Source organism: Lampetra fluviatilis, chromosome 47, assembly GCF_964198595.1.
Source record: "Lampetra fluviatilis chromosome 47, kcLamFluv1.1, whole genome shotgun sequence".
Lineage (NCBI taxonomy): Eukaryota > Metazoa > Chordata > Hyperoartia > Petromyzontiformes > Petromyzontidae > Lampetra > Lampetra fluviatilis.
The window spans coordinates 6,441,776-6,460,629 of record NC_136321.1 but is presented as its reverse complement, the minus strand read 5'-3'; the positions used below and the strand labels follow the sequence as shown (position 1 = coordinate 6,460,629).

The 18,854-nt window shown below is 43.7% G+C and overlaps 1 protein-coding gene across 1 annotated transcript in view; it reads right to left on the bottom strand.

Moving 5' to 3' along the window:
- The window catches only part of LOC144947799 (dystrophin-like), a 330,156-nt gene that overhangs the window by 204,196 nt on the left and 107,106 nt on the right, over positions 1 to 18,854 (bottom strand). Inside the window, exon 32 of the mRNA XM_078877152.1 lies at positions 11,739 to 11,907. Coding sequence (XP_078733278.1) covers positions 11,739 to 11,907 — 169 coding nt within the window. The remainder of the gene's footprint in view (positions 1 to 11,738; positions 11,908 to 18,854) is intronic.

The window sequence follows — 18,854 nt, the reverse complement described above, 5'->3', positions numbered from 1 at the left end:
GAGACTCATAGACTAACACTGAGACCCAGACTCATGTAGAGAATTAGACACACACAGTAACCTATAGACTCATGAAGACCAGCAGACCCACGTAAGACTCACATAGAGACCCATAGACCCACATACTTTGTTTGTCCCATAGGTTGTTGTCCTTCCCCAGTACCTTCGATTAGCACGGTTGGCTACGTACAGCGCAAAAGAGGTTCAGCATACACAGAGATCAACCGACTTGCATAGAGACCCATAGACTCTCATAAACAAGAACTGACCAACACTATTCAATAACCACGTGATACGAGGGAAGATTCGCTCTCATATTCTTTTAGGCAACTAAAACAATACATACTCTTAGTTTTTTCGGTAAAGTCACGTAGGTAAAAAATAAAAAATTAAAATTAATAAAAATAAAATATAAAATATTTTTATAAATTTTTATTTCAATTTTTAAAATTAATAAAAACAAATTTTTTTATTAATTTAAATTTAATTTTTTTACCTACATGACTTTACCGAAGAAACTAAGAGTATGAATCCTTGCAGTCACGAAAGCTTCAAATCTGGAATAAAACAATACAAGTGCCATCCAGAGTTTTACCATGAATGCAAGATCTCCCCAAGTTCACAGGTGAGCTGTAAACTCGACGGTGGTTTGATCTCGGTGGTGGAAATTCAAACCAAGACAGAGACAACACGAAGCCACTACGTCACACAACCAGTGGGTTAAATTAATAAAGAAATAAAATATGAGATCCATAATTTAACTCGAGACAGATTAAGAGCGCCTAATGTGCCTAATGCTTTTGCGTGTTCAGCTGATATATTAAATGGTGGAAATTAATTAATGGGACGAAAATAAGCAGCACTCACGCTTACAGCAAGAACAATTTGCAGTCCTCTGTCAATCTACTGCTGGATGGTGGCCTGCCTATGCCACGTGCTGCCACAGGAGTTTACTTGATCACATTTCACCCCGCTAGTGGGGCATTGATCAGGATAATCACTCCCGACCGATGTCAGCCAATGGCTGGAAATTGCCTCGGGGGCCGTCCATAAATGACGTCACGCGATTTTGGACGATTTTTGACCTCCCCCCCTCGTCACACGGCGTCACAAAAAGTCAGACCCCCCCTCAAATATGACGTCACAAAGCTCTGCCCCCCTCCCCCCCAAAAAAAACATATTTCCATTTTGAGAATAAAACATGCTTCAAATCGCTTTAAATTATTGTCATTGTAGCGCGTATTTAATGTGGCGCTGCACTCTGACGTTGTAGGAGAAAACGCGTATTAAAAAGGAGGCGTTGGAAAGCTTAAATTTAGCATACAATTCACTTGAAAATATTGAACATCTAACTAAAACTGCAGATGTTGAGAATATTATATTGAAATTATCTTATAATGTTAAAATATTAAAAGTAATTATAATTAACCAAAAATACTTGAAACTTGTAGTAGAACGAAGAAAAATGGAGAGTAGAATTATAACAATCATATATTCATTCCAAAGAATGAAAAGCCCTGGTAGGATCATTAGAATCAAAATGTTTAATAACAATAATACATTTTTTTTTCAAAATGTATGCTTCTCCATTCTCCCATGGAGAAGCAAAATGCTCCTTCATGGAATAATTAAAAGGTGACCTTAGTAAATTTAAATAATCAAATAGTTAATCATGAAAATTAATAAAAATTAGTGTCGTTATAACAATTCTATATTTATTTAAAGTTGCGCATTTTGATGTGACGTCACATTTCTCAAACCCTCTCCCCCCCTCGTCACACATCGTCACAAATGTCTGACTCCCCCCCCCCCCCCCCCAGGTGCGTGACGTCATTTATGGACGGCCCCTTAGTGCTCACCAGTGCTCATGTTTAGAAACCAGAGCCGTCACTCAGTGGTACTACTCCGTGAAGGCCGAGGCAACCCTAGAGGAGGCACAGGACAAGTTATCATTGAACCCAGGCCGCCGGGATCACAGCTGATTGCGCTAATCGTTGTCCCACCACTCACCCCTAAGGTAAATGTAATGTCCGTTACCGTCTAGGTCTCGTTGGCTCATCAGTCGCTTTGATTGTGCACCGCTTAACAGGTCCACAACCCCATGATCACGAGAAGTGCAGTTTGGATAGATTAAACTACGCAAGAGCCCATTGAGACCAGAAGTCTAGCAATCCAATTGAGACCTTGGTTTATATGCATAGAGCAAAACACACTCTGAATTGTAAATAAACAAACAATACTGGAGGGGAAAACATTGTTTCGCAAAAAAGTACAACCAATTAACACAAAATATATATTTAAATTGTATAACAGTAATAATCCGGTCACTGCTATATGAAGGGATGCCAACGTCGTTTGGATATGGGAGCTGTTTGACCATACTTCACCAGGCTGGGTCAGTGTCGATTAGAAAATGGAGGTGAGAGAGAGGGGGGGGGGGTTAAGGATCAGTTCAGATGTTCCGCACCACTGACGTAACCTGTGACAAGTAATAAAAATTCAGGTCGCTGTGCGTTGCTAAGGCCCAACAAGCACCACTGTGCCATCACGCACCCAACACGTTTGGTTTAATAATCGTCTTCGTATTTTCGAAATTATTGCACGTGACGTATTAGGTAATACGCTCTAAAAACTCTGCCCGTGTCCACGTTACAAAATACTTCGTACGCTTTGCTTTTAATAAAATTGCCTACCAGAGGCTTTCACAATGCAGTGGAAAACTGAAAAAAAGTGGACGAGGCGGAGATAACGAGCATTTTTGAACATAAATCCACCGCTTTCCGAACAATCTCAGGCTCCGGGGGGGCTTGGTTATTTGGCTGCTATAAAAAGTCCGCGCGATAAGCCACTTCATTGAGCTATCATTTGTGGCCAGGTCGCTTCTGAAAAATAACGACTAATGCAGTGGGCTTCACTTGGTAAAATAATAGTTTAATTCTGAGTATTTATTTTTTGGAATTTGCTTACTTTGCACTCCTATAGTTTTTTTTTTCATATATTGCTTGTTGTTTTAACTTTAATCACATGCCCCTTGACTGGACATGTTAAAAAAAGAGCTTCATAGCTCATCGGATTTCTCCAGGATGAATAAAGAAAAATAAAGATTCTGATCTTGATTTGAGGCTTTTGTGACTGCAGGAATCCATACTTTTTGGTTATTTCGGTAAAGTCACGTAGACAGAAAAATAATAAAGGAAAATTATTATTTTTTCATTTCATTTTTCTATCTACGTGACTTTACCGAAAGACCCATAAAGTAATAATATTCGTGAAAGCAGTTGGGAAAATGTAGGCGATCTTGAGTGTTTTGTGGGGGTGGTGAGTATGCTCTTGTGCATCTGTTCACATCGTATAAACACCGCAAAAGAAACAAGTGGATAAATATTTATCCACCAAAGTGAAACTGCACCAAAAACAATACCCGAAACGTCGTGATTTATTTTATTTTATACCTACGTGACTTTACCGAAAAGAACCAAAGAGTAAAGATTCTGATGCGCATCCTAGTTCTGTGTTGTAAACAGGGCAGCAGAGGAAACAAAGCATATGCAGGGCGACTCACCATGCGAGCCAATATGCAGCTATTTCAAATGAACAGAGCAGTGACCCAGAAGCCCACATTATTTAAATTGTACTGCGTGGCCTTTGGGATCCCTCATGCTTCCCAGTGATGATTCCCCCCCCCCCCCCCCCCCCACTGTTGGATGCAACGTAAAGGAACACGGCGGAAGTCGGACGTGAATACGCCTGATACAAGCAACAAACAAATGCTTCCATTGCACTGGCGGGGCGAAGGCAAAGGTCAACTTCTGATACAAGCACACTTTGAACGGAAGCAGACCTGGACCAGCTTCTGTTGGGTATCTTTCTATCCAGCTGCGACAGGATCGCCAGCGCTGTAACGCCGTTTGCCATAAAGCGGCCTAAGCGTTCTTGTAGAAAGGACGAGAAATACTAACCACACGCGCCGCAGGTGACCATCGCATCATGCCTAGCTTCAGCCGCATCAATATTTCTCGTCCCTGCAAATTCATATCAGCAGAACGCTGCATAGATTACGTAGAGGATTTAGGTTGGGCAGGTTTTTTTTTATATTGTCATTTGATTTATAGTTCAACTCGTTTCTCTCACGCTTTTCTACGGAATACAGCCACGTTAACATCAAAAACAATATTTCCAAATAAGCAGGGCTTGAGAACGTGAATGGGAAGGAAAGCAAGGCAGTGATTTTCCACTCTCAAGTGCAGGCTCTGTCTGGAAGAGGAATTGCCAGGCTACGCACTCGTCCTCATTCCTTTCCGTTTAGGAAGAACACGCGTTGCGGTGCCGAGGAGTCGTTCGTCGAGGCCAATGAACCTCATACGTACTTATGTACGTTGAACTTCTTTCGCGCCGTACGTAGCCAACCGTGCTGATCGGAGGTTCGGGGGAAGGACAACAAGCTAAAACACAAAAAGCAGTTCTAATCTAGATTCAAGTGCAAAGTTCCAGTGGCTTCCTAATATCGGTAGGAAGAGCATTCCAGACGGCTTTCGAAGTGCACCATGTGGTGACCGTCTTTGTTCGATGGCCAGCCAAAAGCCGCCGCTGTGAGCATGACTGGATGGGGTTTATTCTTCCTCGCACTGCTTGTTCGCCTCCCAGCGTGCTCGCGCGATTTCAAAAGCCACGATGGAGATTCATGTCAGACGAACGTAAACGTTGCTCACCCTTATCACTCCATGAGACTTTCAGCACAGCACCAGCGTCACGGTCTGGTGTGCGTGCGTGCCCGTGCGTAGGTGCTGGCTAACAGCACTTGCCCCAAAAGTCTTGTTAATCGACACAGAGGCGCTTTGTCTGTGTGGGTTGCCCGAGGTGGGGTAAAAGTTAATGCATCAACGATGAATGAGTTCTTAAAAAAAATAAAAACGTGCCTTCTTCCGTTGTGTCGACGGAACTTACAGCGTTTCACAGAACCGGCAACAACACAAACAGGGCCACTTTTGTTTCGGAGTTATTCGCGTATAAGACCGCAATTGCAGTGCCCAATTTTTACGCCAACAAAGTGCAATTGGCACGAGTCGAGCGAGCGAGAGAGAGAGCGAACGAGCAGCAGCGTGGGGTGTTGTTGGGCTTTGTAATTACTGCGGCGAATGGCGCCGACCCCAAATGCGTCGCTCCAGGACTCTGCGCTCGCACGAGTGGCTGCACTTCGCCAAGGAAGATAAAAAATTAACCCGTAAAAACAAAGTTTTTCACTATAAATCCTTTATATGCGTGGCGGCTAGAGTCCTCTCGTCCTCTGGCTTGAGATGGCTGCTACCTATGGGTCAGATGATTGCCTGCCACCATTAAGCAATTGGTAATTAAATATAATTTATTTTTTCCTAAAAAGTGTAAAATTCAGGAAAAAAATGTTGCACAAAAATAAATTGTCACGCACAACGAGTCTGTGTGCAAAATGTCAGCTCGATTGGATCACGGGAAGTGGGTTAAAAAACGACCGAAAGATTTGCACGGTCGTAAGCGCGCAAGCAAGCAAGCAAGTGAACTTAAATTAAAGGATTTAACAAGTAAACCCGTAAAAACAAAGTTTTTCACTATAAATCCTTTATATGCGTGGCGGCTAGAGTCTTCTCGTCCTCTGGCTTGATATGGCTGCCATCTATGGGTCAGATGATTGTCTGCCAGTATTAAGCAATTGGTAATTAAATATTTAATTTGTTTTCCCTAATCAGTGTAAAATTTTTGGAATTTTTTTTCCCGAACATTAATTGTCTCGCACAACGAGTCTGTGTGGAAAATGTCAGCTCGATTGGATCACGGGAAGTGGGTTAAAAAACGACCGAAAGATTTGCACGGTCATAAGCGCGCAAGCAAGCAAGCAAGTGAACTTAATATAAAGGATTTAAAAAGTTGAGAGCAGCGTGGGGAAGGGGGGGAGAGAAAACAAGAGGTCGCTCTGTACGGCGGCGTGGGGTTGCATCATGGCTCGTGCACTACACTATGAACGCCGTGGAGTCTGAGTTTGACTCCCGGTCATTGCTAACATCAGCCTCTACACACGGGTGATATCCGAGCTGCAGCACTCTCCTATAAAAAGACAACTGGTTACCTTTGTTAGTTTTGCTTTAAAAAAAAAAAGGCGTTTTACTCAGAAATTACCGTCAAGTAAATTCGGTTAATTAACTGTTACGGCACATTTAAATGCTTGCAATTTAATACGTCTGGGGAGCGATGGCACAGAAGATAGCGCGCTGCGCTAATTAATCCGGCGTAAATGAGCTCGATTGTCATCCACTATTAACGTCAGTGGCGAGAAAAAAAAGTATCTGAACGAGTCCTTTCCCGTCACCAACCCACCCGCACCGACCAGTAAGGTGAAGTAAATTTCGATTTAAAGCTTTCGTGACTGCAGGGATTCATCGTCTTGGTTCTTTCGGTAAAGTCACGTAAAAGGGAAAAAAATGTAAACATAATAAAATAATTCTCACGACGTTTCGGCCACAACGCAAGCAGCCGTCCTCAGGTGAAGAACAGGTCAGACAGCGTCTTCCCGACAGACCTGTTCTTCACCTGAGGACGGTTGCTTACGTTGTGGCCGTACCGTCGTGAGAATTATTTTATTATGTTTAATTTTTATTATTTTATTATTTCCCTTCTACGTGACTTTACCGAAAGAACCAAGAAGAAGGTGAAGTAAGTTCAAATAACCCCCATTAGCAAGAGCTTTGGGAGGAGGCTTTAATCCAACACTATACTGATGAAGGGCTTTAAATGAAAGTAATAATATTGACTTAAAGCTTTCGGGACTGCAGGAATTCATACTCTTTGGGTCTTTCGGTAAAGTCTCGTAGATAGAAAAAGAATACGATTTTTTTTTATTAAATTCATTTTTCTATCTACGTGACTTTACCGAAAGACCCAGAAAGTAATAATATTCGTGAAAGCAGTTGGGAAAATTTAGGTGATCTTGCGTATTTTGTGGGGGCGGGGAGTATGCTCCTGTGCATCTGTTCACATCACGTAAACACCGCAAAATAAACAAGTGGATACGGTTTCCTTTCATGATAAATATTTATCCACCCAAGTGAAATTGCACCCAAAAAAATACCTTCATATACCCTTCAAAAGAGGCAACTCTGTGCATGCGGCCCCCGCAGGGGCTGCTCGAACACTCGTCGTCGTACCCACCGCACACGGTTTCCTTTCATTATTAATCATCGCATTTCATTTTCTGGCCGTGACAACATTTTTTCGCAGTTTGTGTCGCAGCAGCAGCAGCAGTAGCAGCTGTTGCTGCTGCTGCTGCTGGTGGCGAGTGGTTACACAAGGTCATCAGCTCGCGAGTGGCCACGCAGGGCAAGGGCCATCATCTCGGCGCTGTTCTAGCTCCATTCAACAATCAGGCAAATGCTGCCACAGTGGTGCAACACTTAAGGGTACTTGGACTTGCAACCCAGAGGTTGTCCGGTTCCATTTGATCACCCAGCACAGGCGTTAAAACAACGCTGCAACTTCTTGGTTCTTTCGGTAAAGTCACGTAGAAGGGAAGTAATAAAATAATAAAATTAAAACATAATAAAATAATTCTCACGACGTTTCGGCCACAACGCAAGCAGCCGTCTTGTAGCCGAAACGTCGTGATAATTATTTTATTATGTTTGAATTTTATTATTTTATTACTTCCCTTCTACGTGACTTTACCGAAAGAACCAAGAAGATGAATCTCTGCAGTCACGAAAGCTTTAAATCGAAATACAACGCTGCAAGTTTCTTAAATCCCAACCCCCATCCCCACCACCACATCGCCTCTCTCACCTCTGTCCACCCAGCAGCGACAAACTGAGGTATCCCCATTTATAATCAGAATGTATTTATGCATGTTCAACTTCTTCCGCACTGAACGTAGCCAGCCGTGCTAAATCTCAGGTGCGCGGGAAGGACAACAAACTGACCACAAAAATAGCAGTTTTAAACAAGCACATGAACGTATGCGGATTGCTTGTGGTGGGGCAAACTGTGGGTACTTCTACATACCACTTTCCAAGACATTTATCAGGTGTGGAAAAGTAAATCGAAGAGCTTCTAGAGCTGCGGATGGCCAACTGGCACCGCCACTTCCCACCCCCCCCTCCGTGCAAAATCAGTCGTCTGGATGTCTCTTACAGCATGACCGCCGTTCAGCTTGCAAAGACCACAAGATCAGACCCGACGTGTGTTTTTGTTAATTGGCACGGCCACGTTTGGTGCGTTTTTTTTTTATCCTTGAGAGACAAAGCCTCCAGGACACTGCCGGGGGATAGTCAGGCAAACTTTGCAAATAAGTAATTGCACCCCTGGATGCTATCACATGAACGGCTTTTCAGATAATTATTTCGCCGACAAGTTTTTATTTATTTTATTTACTGCCAAGAAAGCTTTGCTTTGGACGAGATGTACCATCTCCAACGCACACGGCCGCGCGTCGCAGTTCACGCAAAGAGGTGATACCTGCGTCTAAAAATATACACGGCGATAATACCGACAAACAGTTCCAGTTCAAAGAGGATCGGTACGACATCTCAATTATCCTTGTGATGCACAGGAGCGGTGCAATTTTGACTTTAAACTTTCGTGACTGCAGGAATTCATGTGATATTGTTCTTTTGGTAAAGTCACGTAGACAGAAAAAATAACAATAAAATAAGATTTTTTTTAATAACAATAAAATAAGATTTTATTATTATTATTGTATTGTTATTTTTTTCTATCTACGTGACTTTACCGAAAGAACCATAGAATAGGAGCAGCGCATTAAAGCTTGCCCATCAGTAAAACTAAAGCTGCCTTTGTGCAATACATTACTGTTGCTATCAGTTGGCAGTAGTGAATACATTGGGAGCCAACGTTGACAGCAAATATTCAAAAGACAAAAAAATTATACCCATTTTGTGATGAAAAAACCAAATCATTTTAAGCTTGAGACATTTTACAATGAATCGCATTAAACGTGGGATGATATCTGCTTAAACCAGGGCACGCTTGAAATGGAAAGGAAAATGTTAACATCGTGTGCTCACATTTTAAAATTTGCGCGATGTCAAAATGTGCGCCATTTGAAAAACAGCAGCCCACAAGCGCTGGCCTCGGTAAATGTCTACATACGCAAGATTGCGCTCGAATGACATTCCACAGCCACACACAACGTAGCATGTTGTTGCCCCCCTTTGAATTGAGTGGAAAATTGGTATGGAAGCAAGGGTTTTTGCAGGTTAGGGACAGAGTGCAGATAAAAAACAAACACAGAAGGCGACACGAGCACGCTCCTAAATTTAGCCGCCAAAATAGGTTAAATAAAAAAAACACAACCCCATCTGGAACTGGCCAAACTGCAAACCAGCAGCAGCAACAGCCCAGCGGCCGTAGCAACGTCCACCACCCGGACCGAATGTCTCAGAAAAACGATGGGTCGGCCCGCGGAAATAACCCAAGGTCACTTGCAAAGCACAATCGTCTTGTTCCCCTCCTACCACCACCCCCCTCCGGTCACTTGTTCATCCTCCAAGTCTCCCACAACGTGTGCACGCAAGCCAGCACAATATCAAGATGAGACTGTGCGCATGAGCTCGCGGTTCCCCCCCCCCCATCCCCTTTGTGCCAAAACGGCTCCCGAGCATAAAAAATTAACCCGTAAAAACAAAGTTTTTCACTATAAATCCTTTATATGTGTGGCGGCTAGAGTCCTCTCGTCCTCTGGCTTGAGATGGCTGCCACCTATGGGTCAGATGATTGCTTGCCACCATTAAGCAATTGGTAATTAAATATAATTTATTTTTTCCTAAAAAGTGTAAAATTTTGGAAAAAAATTTTCACGAAAATAAATTGTCACGCACAACGAGTCTGTGTGCAAAATGTCAGCTCGATTGAATCACGGGAAGTGGGTTAAAAAACGACCGAAAGATTTGCACGGTCGTAAGCGCGCGCGCAAGCAAGCAAGTGAACTTAATATAAAGGATTTAAAAAAGAACCCGATAAAATCCTCTGGACTCTGAGACCGGGCTGTGTGTTCATCGTATCGGGGGGGAAGGGGGAGGGCTACAGATCCCTTAAAGGTAAGCATATGAAATTAAATAACAGGGAAACTTGGCGTCTGAATTGTGGACAAGCTTGCCTGGGAATATTATCAAGCCACCCACAATTAATTAATTTACATTAAAATTAAAAGACATCCTTTTCCAGACAGCATATGCAAAACTCAAAAATTAAGTGAACAACATGGAAGTCTTAAACACCCTTTCAACTTTTCAATGTTGTTAATTTTCATTCGTTGCGTATATTTTTAAAACGACATTATTTTTGAACATCGTAATTGGTCTGCAATCACTGTCTACGACCACTTCTGCTTGAAATGTACTGTATGGGGAGTGCAGTGTAAATGATGATCTGATAGGACATCAACTGGACATGTGTTAACTACTGGACATTTGTAAAAAAAGCATCGTAGCTCATTTGGATTCCTCCAGCCTAAATAAAGATTCGAATTCTGATGATGGTATTTATGCATACCACACACGGATTTAGTTTTTATCTTTAAATCACTGAAAGTCACGTGATTATTTAATGTTTATTATATATTTTTAAAGGTGGTAGATTTGGGAGAAAGTTTAGAGTTTGTAAAAAATGCCTGGGAAGAATTTGCAAACATCACGAGTGCAACCCGCTACAAATCAATTCCTCAATGGCTCCAAAGCCACCAAACTGCAATTATGCGGCCAAAAGTAATCTTTTAATATGTCAGTGGATTGAGTACCCTATTGAATCTGACTTGGCACAGAATTAATTAAATCGGCAGCGTACAACACCAGAGCTGGGAGCCCTGACTTGTGATGTGAAATTGTGTTTACTGCCTCGTCTTTCCCACCAATTCCATTTGTCACAGTTTAAATATTTGAATGACATTTAGAATCAAAAGAGACGAGGATCCCCGTAAAGCCTTTAACAGACTCTTGTGGTAAGTGCTGTTCGCGAGCACCTATGAAGGCCGGCATGGCACACGAGGGGGTGGCATGGACAACACCATTCCTGGCCACCTTTGTCTCCCTCGTGACAATGTTTTACACATCACACCAGGTACTCATTTGAGGCCGAGTTGACCGAGGGGAGACGCAGGAAAGGTTCAGTTAATCTTCACTAGTGTTGGCTGTGTGCAGGAATGTAACTCGGTTTCGCCGGGTTCATAGCGCCAACCACTAAACTAACGCACCCCACACAAACACACGCGCATGCAAGCAAGCACGCGCGCGCACCATCCATTTCCAAATTACTGACAAATGCGCAGCTGTCAAAACCCAAGAAATCCATTCAAATTCCATACACGCGCCACAAATGAATGCACCCACGTGCGCGCACACGCACGCACGCACGCAGCTACACCAGGTTGGTTCAAAGCGTCACAAAAGTGCCGTGCCACTGGAACACATTTCACATCGCACCTCGCAAGATTTTCATCGAGTTGGGGGAAATTTTATCCCACCGATGTATTCCTCCGTCGCTTCTCACATGACCCACTCTGACGAGATTAAAGCGCGCCTTATTTGCCGATTGCATGCACATTGCCCAAGATCGAGCCTTTGATGATCTCGCGCAGCCAATCCTCAGAACGTTCCACTTGTCATCACAATATGTAAATGTGACCATAGGCAATAACGATGACATAAAAGGTAAAAAAACCGCTCACACACACACACACACACGCGCGCCAAACCTGTACCCACCTGCCAGGACTTGCCAAGAGAGCCGAGTGTTGATTGGGAAGATTCCTGATCCAGGGTTGCGGCAGCTTGCGCCATCTTTACCATCCAGTCAATGAAGCGTTTGGACTCCGTGTCAAACCACTCGATGTCCCGTTTGGCCAACTCCAGCTGGGTCTCTCTCCGTCTCATCCTGAAATGAGGCCGGGAACATAAAATATCATTAGCGAGCGCTTTCAAATAAGAACAAAATTTGCGCGCCGCAGTTGCCAAGCCAACAACACAGCCCAGGTATGTTCTGTGCGTGTGAATGTGCGCGCGTTTATAGGCATTTATTCATTTCTCATCAAACACTGCAGTTATGAAACACTGTTGCGAATAGAAACAATTGTCACACATTCAACGTGATTTATTTAGCGGAGCAAATAATAATAATAACACGAGCATTTATATTCTCTTCCCTGAACGCTCTTTAAAAAACACAGCAAATTTCTTGCGGAACAATTTCTTGTGGAACAGTGGGTAGTGGACACACGGCACGATTAACTCAAGAGACCTGTGCTCAATCGTTACGTCTGAATCAGTCCTGGATCCCACCCTCGCCCCAACCACCCTTCACCAGGCCGCACCAAAGAGGTGAAAAGGCAAAGATGCAGCAGCGCTGCAATTGCATGGCCAAGCCATTTGCTGGAGGGAAGGGGGGCCTCTACGTGAACGACATCTTGAGGTGCTTCTTCAAGAGCCAGGGGTGGCCAACCTTTAACAAGACCAATAGCCACGAAGCACCCATGAGTTCTGCAAAGAGTCAAGTGTATATATTTGAGCGTATATCATGCAACTTATCGTACAACTAATTAACTATTGTTTGCTACTGTGATAGTGCGTTCTGCGTTATGCCCCATCGATCGAGCCGCGTGTGGGTGGATTAATGAGCCGCTGGGGAGAAGTCAGTTGTGGCCACACGCTGCTCTGGAGGCGAAGTCTTTTTTTAGATTTGAAGTTTTCGTGACTGCAAGGATCCATACTCTTTGGTTCTTTCGGTAAAGCCCCCCACCCCCCTGGCTCCTCCCCCCTCTTGCCTTATGTAATATCTTGTTACGAGCAGTTCTTGTCCACTCCAGCAAATTATTTCTTGCTGTGGCTGTCCTAGCTGATGACGGAGACTTGTGTTGCTTCCAATACGTCGAGATTTTATTTAATTATTTTCATTTTTTGTATTATTCTTTTTTTCACCTACGTGACTTTACCGAAAGAACCAGAGTAAGTTTTGTTTTACTTTTCCTCTTGCAAGACGTAGGTAGAAGTACCCACAGTTCGCCCCGCCACAAGCAATCTCCATATGTGCCTGTCATTTTTTAAGAACTGATCTTCCGTGTTTAGTTTATTGCCCTTCACCTGCACCTCAGATTAGTACAGGTGGCGACGTACGGCACGAAAGAAGTTCAACGTACATCCACACATGCCGATTGACAAACTGTGGTGTCCTCATTCATGCCGCTGGGTGGACAGAGCTGGGAGAGGCAGGGTCTGGGTGGTGGTGGCGAGGGTTGGGATTTAAGAAACTTGCAGCGTTGTTTTAACGCCTGTGCCGGGAGATTGAATGGAACCGGGCAACTTCTGGGTTGCAAGTCCAATGCCCCTAGGAGTTGCACAACATTCTGTGGCAGAATTTTCCAGAATGTTGAATTGAACTAAAATAGATACATAGAAAGCAAAATTTACAAACCTATTATGCATTCCCGTATATATTTTATGAGCAATGGATGAAATAACAAGAAGGAATCATGTAATCTTAGAAGAACTAATTTGTTGATTAATTTTGACTTAAATCTTTCGTGACTGCGTTAAAGTCACGTAGATAGAAAAATAATAATAAAAAAGTGAATAAAAATAATACAAATCTAATAAAAATAATAATAAAAAACACTAATGTGGACTGTAGCCTGTTTCTAAATCGGAGTGTACTGGCAGTCTATAATGTAGACTATAGTTTACATTATAGACTGCCAGTACACTCACCAAAATTAATAACCAGGCTACAGTCGACATTATCGACTGCCAGTACTCACCCAGCTTAATAACCATTGCTACACAGTCTATATTATAGATTGCCGACTAATATATATTTTAAGGCTGGCAACTATTCTGGGTATTTATACAAAAAAACCCTTCATATTTCACATTTCTATGACGGCCCACAAATGCGTTAAGCATATCAAGTGGTTTGAAATTCATGAACTCGTTTGCACGATTTAATTACTGCGACGTAGAGGCAATTTAATCAAGTGGGGCAATGACATCTCAGGCTAGGCGACTTAACTTTTTTTTATTACACTCTTGGAATAGCAAACAACTTTCCTCGCCTTACGTTCCTGTACGGCCAAGGAGCAAGAGGCAAATTGCGCTGGAGGGAAGGAGCTCTCATTTTTATGTCAAAGTGGAGCAACATTTCTTTAGAACCGCTGTTATTGTGCGTTAAGTTGTTTTGTCCCCCCCCCCCGATTAGGACGGAGGAACGGGGGGGGGAAGGCATCGTTGAGGTCGAATCAATACGAATTTTACGCAATTGTTTTCTAGGATCTATTTGGTTTGCAAATGTTTTTTTTTTCATTTTGGATCGTGTTTATTAACGCTTGCTGCCGTGTCTGCCTGCTGGTCGAGTCACATTCGCAAAAGAGCTGCTCGGACAATAAACTTCTGACTCTTATGCTGGCTACATGCGGTGAAAAAGAAGTTAAACACTTAAATTACTCCTGCTGGATAAGGCTTTAAGAGCTAAAATTTAGCAATTTCATAACGCCATTCTTTAGCAAAAAGGAAAACTAGCAGGTGTTGCAAATCGACATCCTCCAGAGCCTCTCAAAAGAGCAATGTCAATAACTAAGCTGCGTGTGTGTGTAACTATTTATTTTACAATTTTTTTTTACGAGGGAAGGACCACTGAGCTATATAGATTTTTTTTTTCAAAAGCGACCTGGTTATCACAAAGGATAGCTCAATGAAGTGGCTTATCGCGCGGACATTTATAGCCGCCAAATACTCTAAACGCGTGACGTTGATTCTAAATGTGGAGGGGGAAAACCGAAGGACCCAGACAAAAATCCACACGACCACGGGGAGACACATGCAACCTCAAAATATACAGGCGTCAAGGTCGGGATCGAACGCACGACCTTCGTCATACTGGGCGAGGCAGTTAACATTTCGCCATTTGTGGCGTGTGTAGCAGTAGTGGAGTGGCTAGCGCACTGCACGATGAACCCGGCGACCCCACTTCCATTCTTGCTCATGACCAATAACAGTGGCGAATAAATTTCGATTTAAAGCTTTCGTGACTGCAGGGATTCATTTTCTTGGTTCTTTCGGTAAAGTCACGTAGAATGGAAATAATAAAATAATAAAAATAAAACATAATAAAATATTATTAAATTTCGATGTAAAGTTTTCGTGACTGCAGGGATTCATTTTCTTGGTTCTTTCGGTGAAGTCACGTAGAACGGAAATAATAAAGTAATAAAAGTAAAATATCATTATATAATATTACTTTATTATATAATTTTATTATGTTTTATTTTATTATTTTATTATTTCCCTTCTACGTGACTTTACCGAAAGAACCAAGAAGATAGTGGCGAATAGTTGAAGTTGCCCTGTGCCCTCTTCTAGTTTAACTTGGCCTTAAATGAGCACCCTGGTGCGGTGTGTAAACACGATGCCTGGGGAGACAAAGGCAGCCCCCGGGCGTGGTGCTGGCTACCCAAACCCCAGTGCGTCGTGGCAGCCTTCATAGGTGCTTGCGAACGGTACGTGCCGTGACAGCCTGTTAAAGCCTATACGGGGGCGTCTTCGTCTTTGCCTATACAGATGGCCATTGTACAGCTGGCGTTAATTGTAGGGTGGCGAATATTTGTGTTAAATGGGAATGGAGCAATTAAGTAATTAATTAATCTATTTATTTATTTATTATTATCAGTTTCAAAGCTACGTGTGTTGAATCAGGTGCGCAAGAGTCGATGCCTTTCTATTCATAGGTGACATTTATTGGGTTACTGTCACGCACAGAGCCACTAGAGACACGGCATTTGCCGGCTATGCTAATAAAAATACATTTCTTGAATCAAATGTAAAAATTGCCTAGGGGGAGGGAGGGGGGGTTGTGTGTTCTACCTCCAAATGTTTATACATTTCGCAAAAAAATGAAGAACCCCGTTTCAATTCACCGCTGGACGAAGGTTTTCCTGCATGGGGCTGTGGACCATACTTCGCCAAGTTGGACAGCAGGTACAGCACAGGTTGGTGAATTCAGAACACTTATTTGGACAGGAAGAATCCGATAAGCTCCTCTTCTTGGTTCTTTCGGTAAAGTCACGTAGAAGGGAAATAATAAAATAATAAAAATAAAACATAATAAAATACAATTCTCACGACGTTTCGGCCACAACGCCAGCAGCCGTCCTCAGCTGAAGACCAGGTCTGTCGGGGAGACAGCGTCTGAATGAAACACCACCAGGCTTGGCAGCGTATATTTAAGCTGGGTTGGAAGGGGGGAAGGGCGCCTTGACAAAATAATTTGCATATCAAGAGGAATTTAGCATATTTATGGGAAATGCAGGTAAGTGATTAGTACTATTTGTGAAATGCGTAGGAGGTGGGCGGGGGGTTTTCAAAGTCATATTATGCCCGTGCATTATGCAGGATTAGCAGCATCAAAGGGAGGGGATAGGGGTACTCCTAAATCGAAATTTAATCCGAAAAGCTTTGAAGCTCTTTTCACAGACGTCCAATTGGGGGGGAGGGGGGAGGGGGGAGGGGTGTTAGGACCGGTTCAGGTATCGCTCGTTGCTGACGTTACCCACGACTGACAATCGAGAACTCGATTGTAACCCGGGTTCATAGCACAGTCCCGCGGACGACTGCTCCTGGTCCAACGCTCCCTCGCAATTAACGGCAGAAAAACACCAATTAGATCCGCCTAAAAGCTGGAATGGGTTAACAGACGGGAATTTTGGCTGAGCGATTTGCATGGATTCAGCCACGCACGCTCAAGCCCAATGTGCCCTGTCGCAGACATCCGACTTTCTGCCTCAGTGGCGAAGCGACCGAGCGCAAGGAGAATTCCGGAACTTGCGGCGAAGAGGCACGAGGAGACGAGAAGGACGGACAGCGCCGATGGCGGGGGGCAGCCGGGATTTGTTCGCTTCATAAATTATGACGGGCCGTTATTGACGGACGCAATTTAGGCGAAAAGCAGAGGGGAGCTGGTTCTGGTTGTCGTGCTCAGTCGGGGTTTTTTTTGGAAGGTCACAAGTTCGGCAGGTCAACGAGAACATGTTTATGTTGCGCAATAAACGCGACTATAAATGCCCCCCACCATTAACGGTCAAACATCTTGGCAGTCGCTAAATATCATTCATTGGAAGTGCAGATGCAATGTCGTGGAGGCTGAGTCGGTGCCCCGCCTGGTCATGTTTCACCAAACATAATCTGGACGGACGCACGCACGAGAGCGTGTCAACGCAGAGGTCTCCACTATTGACAGTTGTGAACGCCGATAACGGACACTGCAGTGCCAGTTGTTTTGGGGGTGCCACGGTGGCAAGATGTTGACTACCTCACCTGGTATACAGGAAGTCGTGGCTTTTATCCCAACCCTGAGGCCTGCTGTATATTTGGAGTTTGCATGTTCTCCCTGTGGTTGCGTCGATGTTTTTTTCTGGGTCCTCCGGGTTTTCCCTCCACATTTAGAATCAACATGCGTTTAGAATATTTGGCTGCTAGAAATTTCCACATAAGCTACTTCATTGGGCTATCATTTGTGGTCAGGCCGCTTGTGAAAAACAACTCTATAGCTCAGTAGGCCTTATCTGGTAAAAGTAAAAAAATGTTTAAAAGGTTTAGGTTATAGTTAAGATGCAATGTGCAGGAGACTGAATCAGCACCCCACTTGTGAGTCTGTCAGACGTGAGATTCAGGTCACACAGAAATAAGGATCCAGGTTTGTTGAGAACATAGCCCTCCATTTTGTACTCGGCAAGTACAATTCAGGGATTGGAGTCGTCTCCCTGAGTCTGGCAATCAAATGAAATACCTAAGAGCAGATGGTGCGAGTCTATGGGTCTCCGTGCGAGTCTATGGGTCTCCGTGCGAGTCTATGGGTCTCCGTGCGAGTCTGTGGGTCTCCGTGCGAGTCTATGGGTCTCCGTGCGAGTCTATGGGTCTCCGTGCGAGTCTATGGGTCTCCGTGCGAGTCTATGGGTCTCCGTGCGAGTCTATGGGTCTCCGTGCGAGTCTATGGGTCTCCGTGCGAGTCTATGGGCCTCGGTGCGAGTTTAAGAGCAGATGGTGGTAGGCTTAGGTTAGACCTTGGAGACCGCGCAGCTGCTGGGAACGGGCGCAGGGTAAAACGCGTTGGCGCGGTGCCATCAACAGATGTGGTCATGATGACGTCGTGAGCTCGATGTAGAATTCACCACGTGCGTTAGAACGTCATACTCATTACACAACAAATGGTCGCCACAAATGTAGCACAATACCTTTGCTGATCTCGTCAAGGAGCATAAACCATCGTGCGAACTCCGGTCATCCTCGCAGCAGTGGCTTTTGGCTGACCATCGGACTGAGATGGTCATCGCATCGCGAGCTTTCAGATGCGCTTCTGCGGCCGTCTGGAATGCTCTTCCTTCAGATATTAGGAAGTTATGCACTTTTAAATGTAGATTGAAGGCTCATTTCTTTAGAACTGCCTTTTGTGTTTCGTTTGTTGTCCTTCCCCTGCACCTCCCATTAGCACGGTTGGCTACGTACGGTGGTGCGAAATAAGTTCAGCATTTTTACGTACCTCCACCACTCCCCCAACCACCAAATAAAAATGATGAATTTTCACGATTTGGGGGTCACATTGAGATTCCAGAACCAGTTATCTTTTTACCATCCCGTTTAAATTGTTTCTCGTTGGTTTCGTCTCGCTTATAAGCTGACATGTAATATTACTATACAATTTGCATGTAATTTGCATATATTGCAAACCATTTTTCGAACGCGCGAATCAACGCACGTCTTGTGCGCAAAAGCATTGATTGTCACCGATTAATGGATGCATCTTTAACTCTTGCAGGGAAACTTTCTTCCCAAATCCTCTTT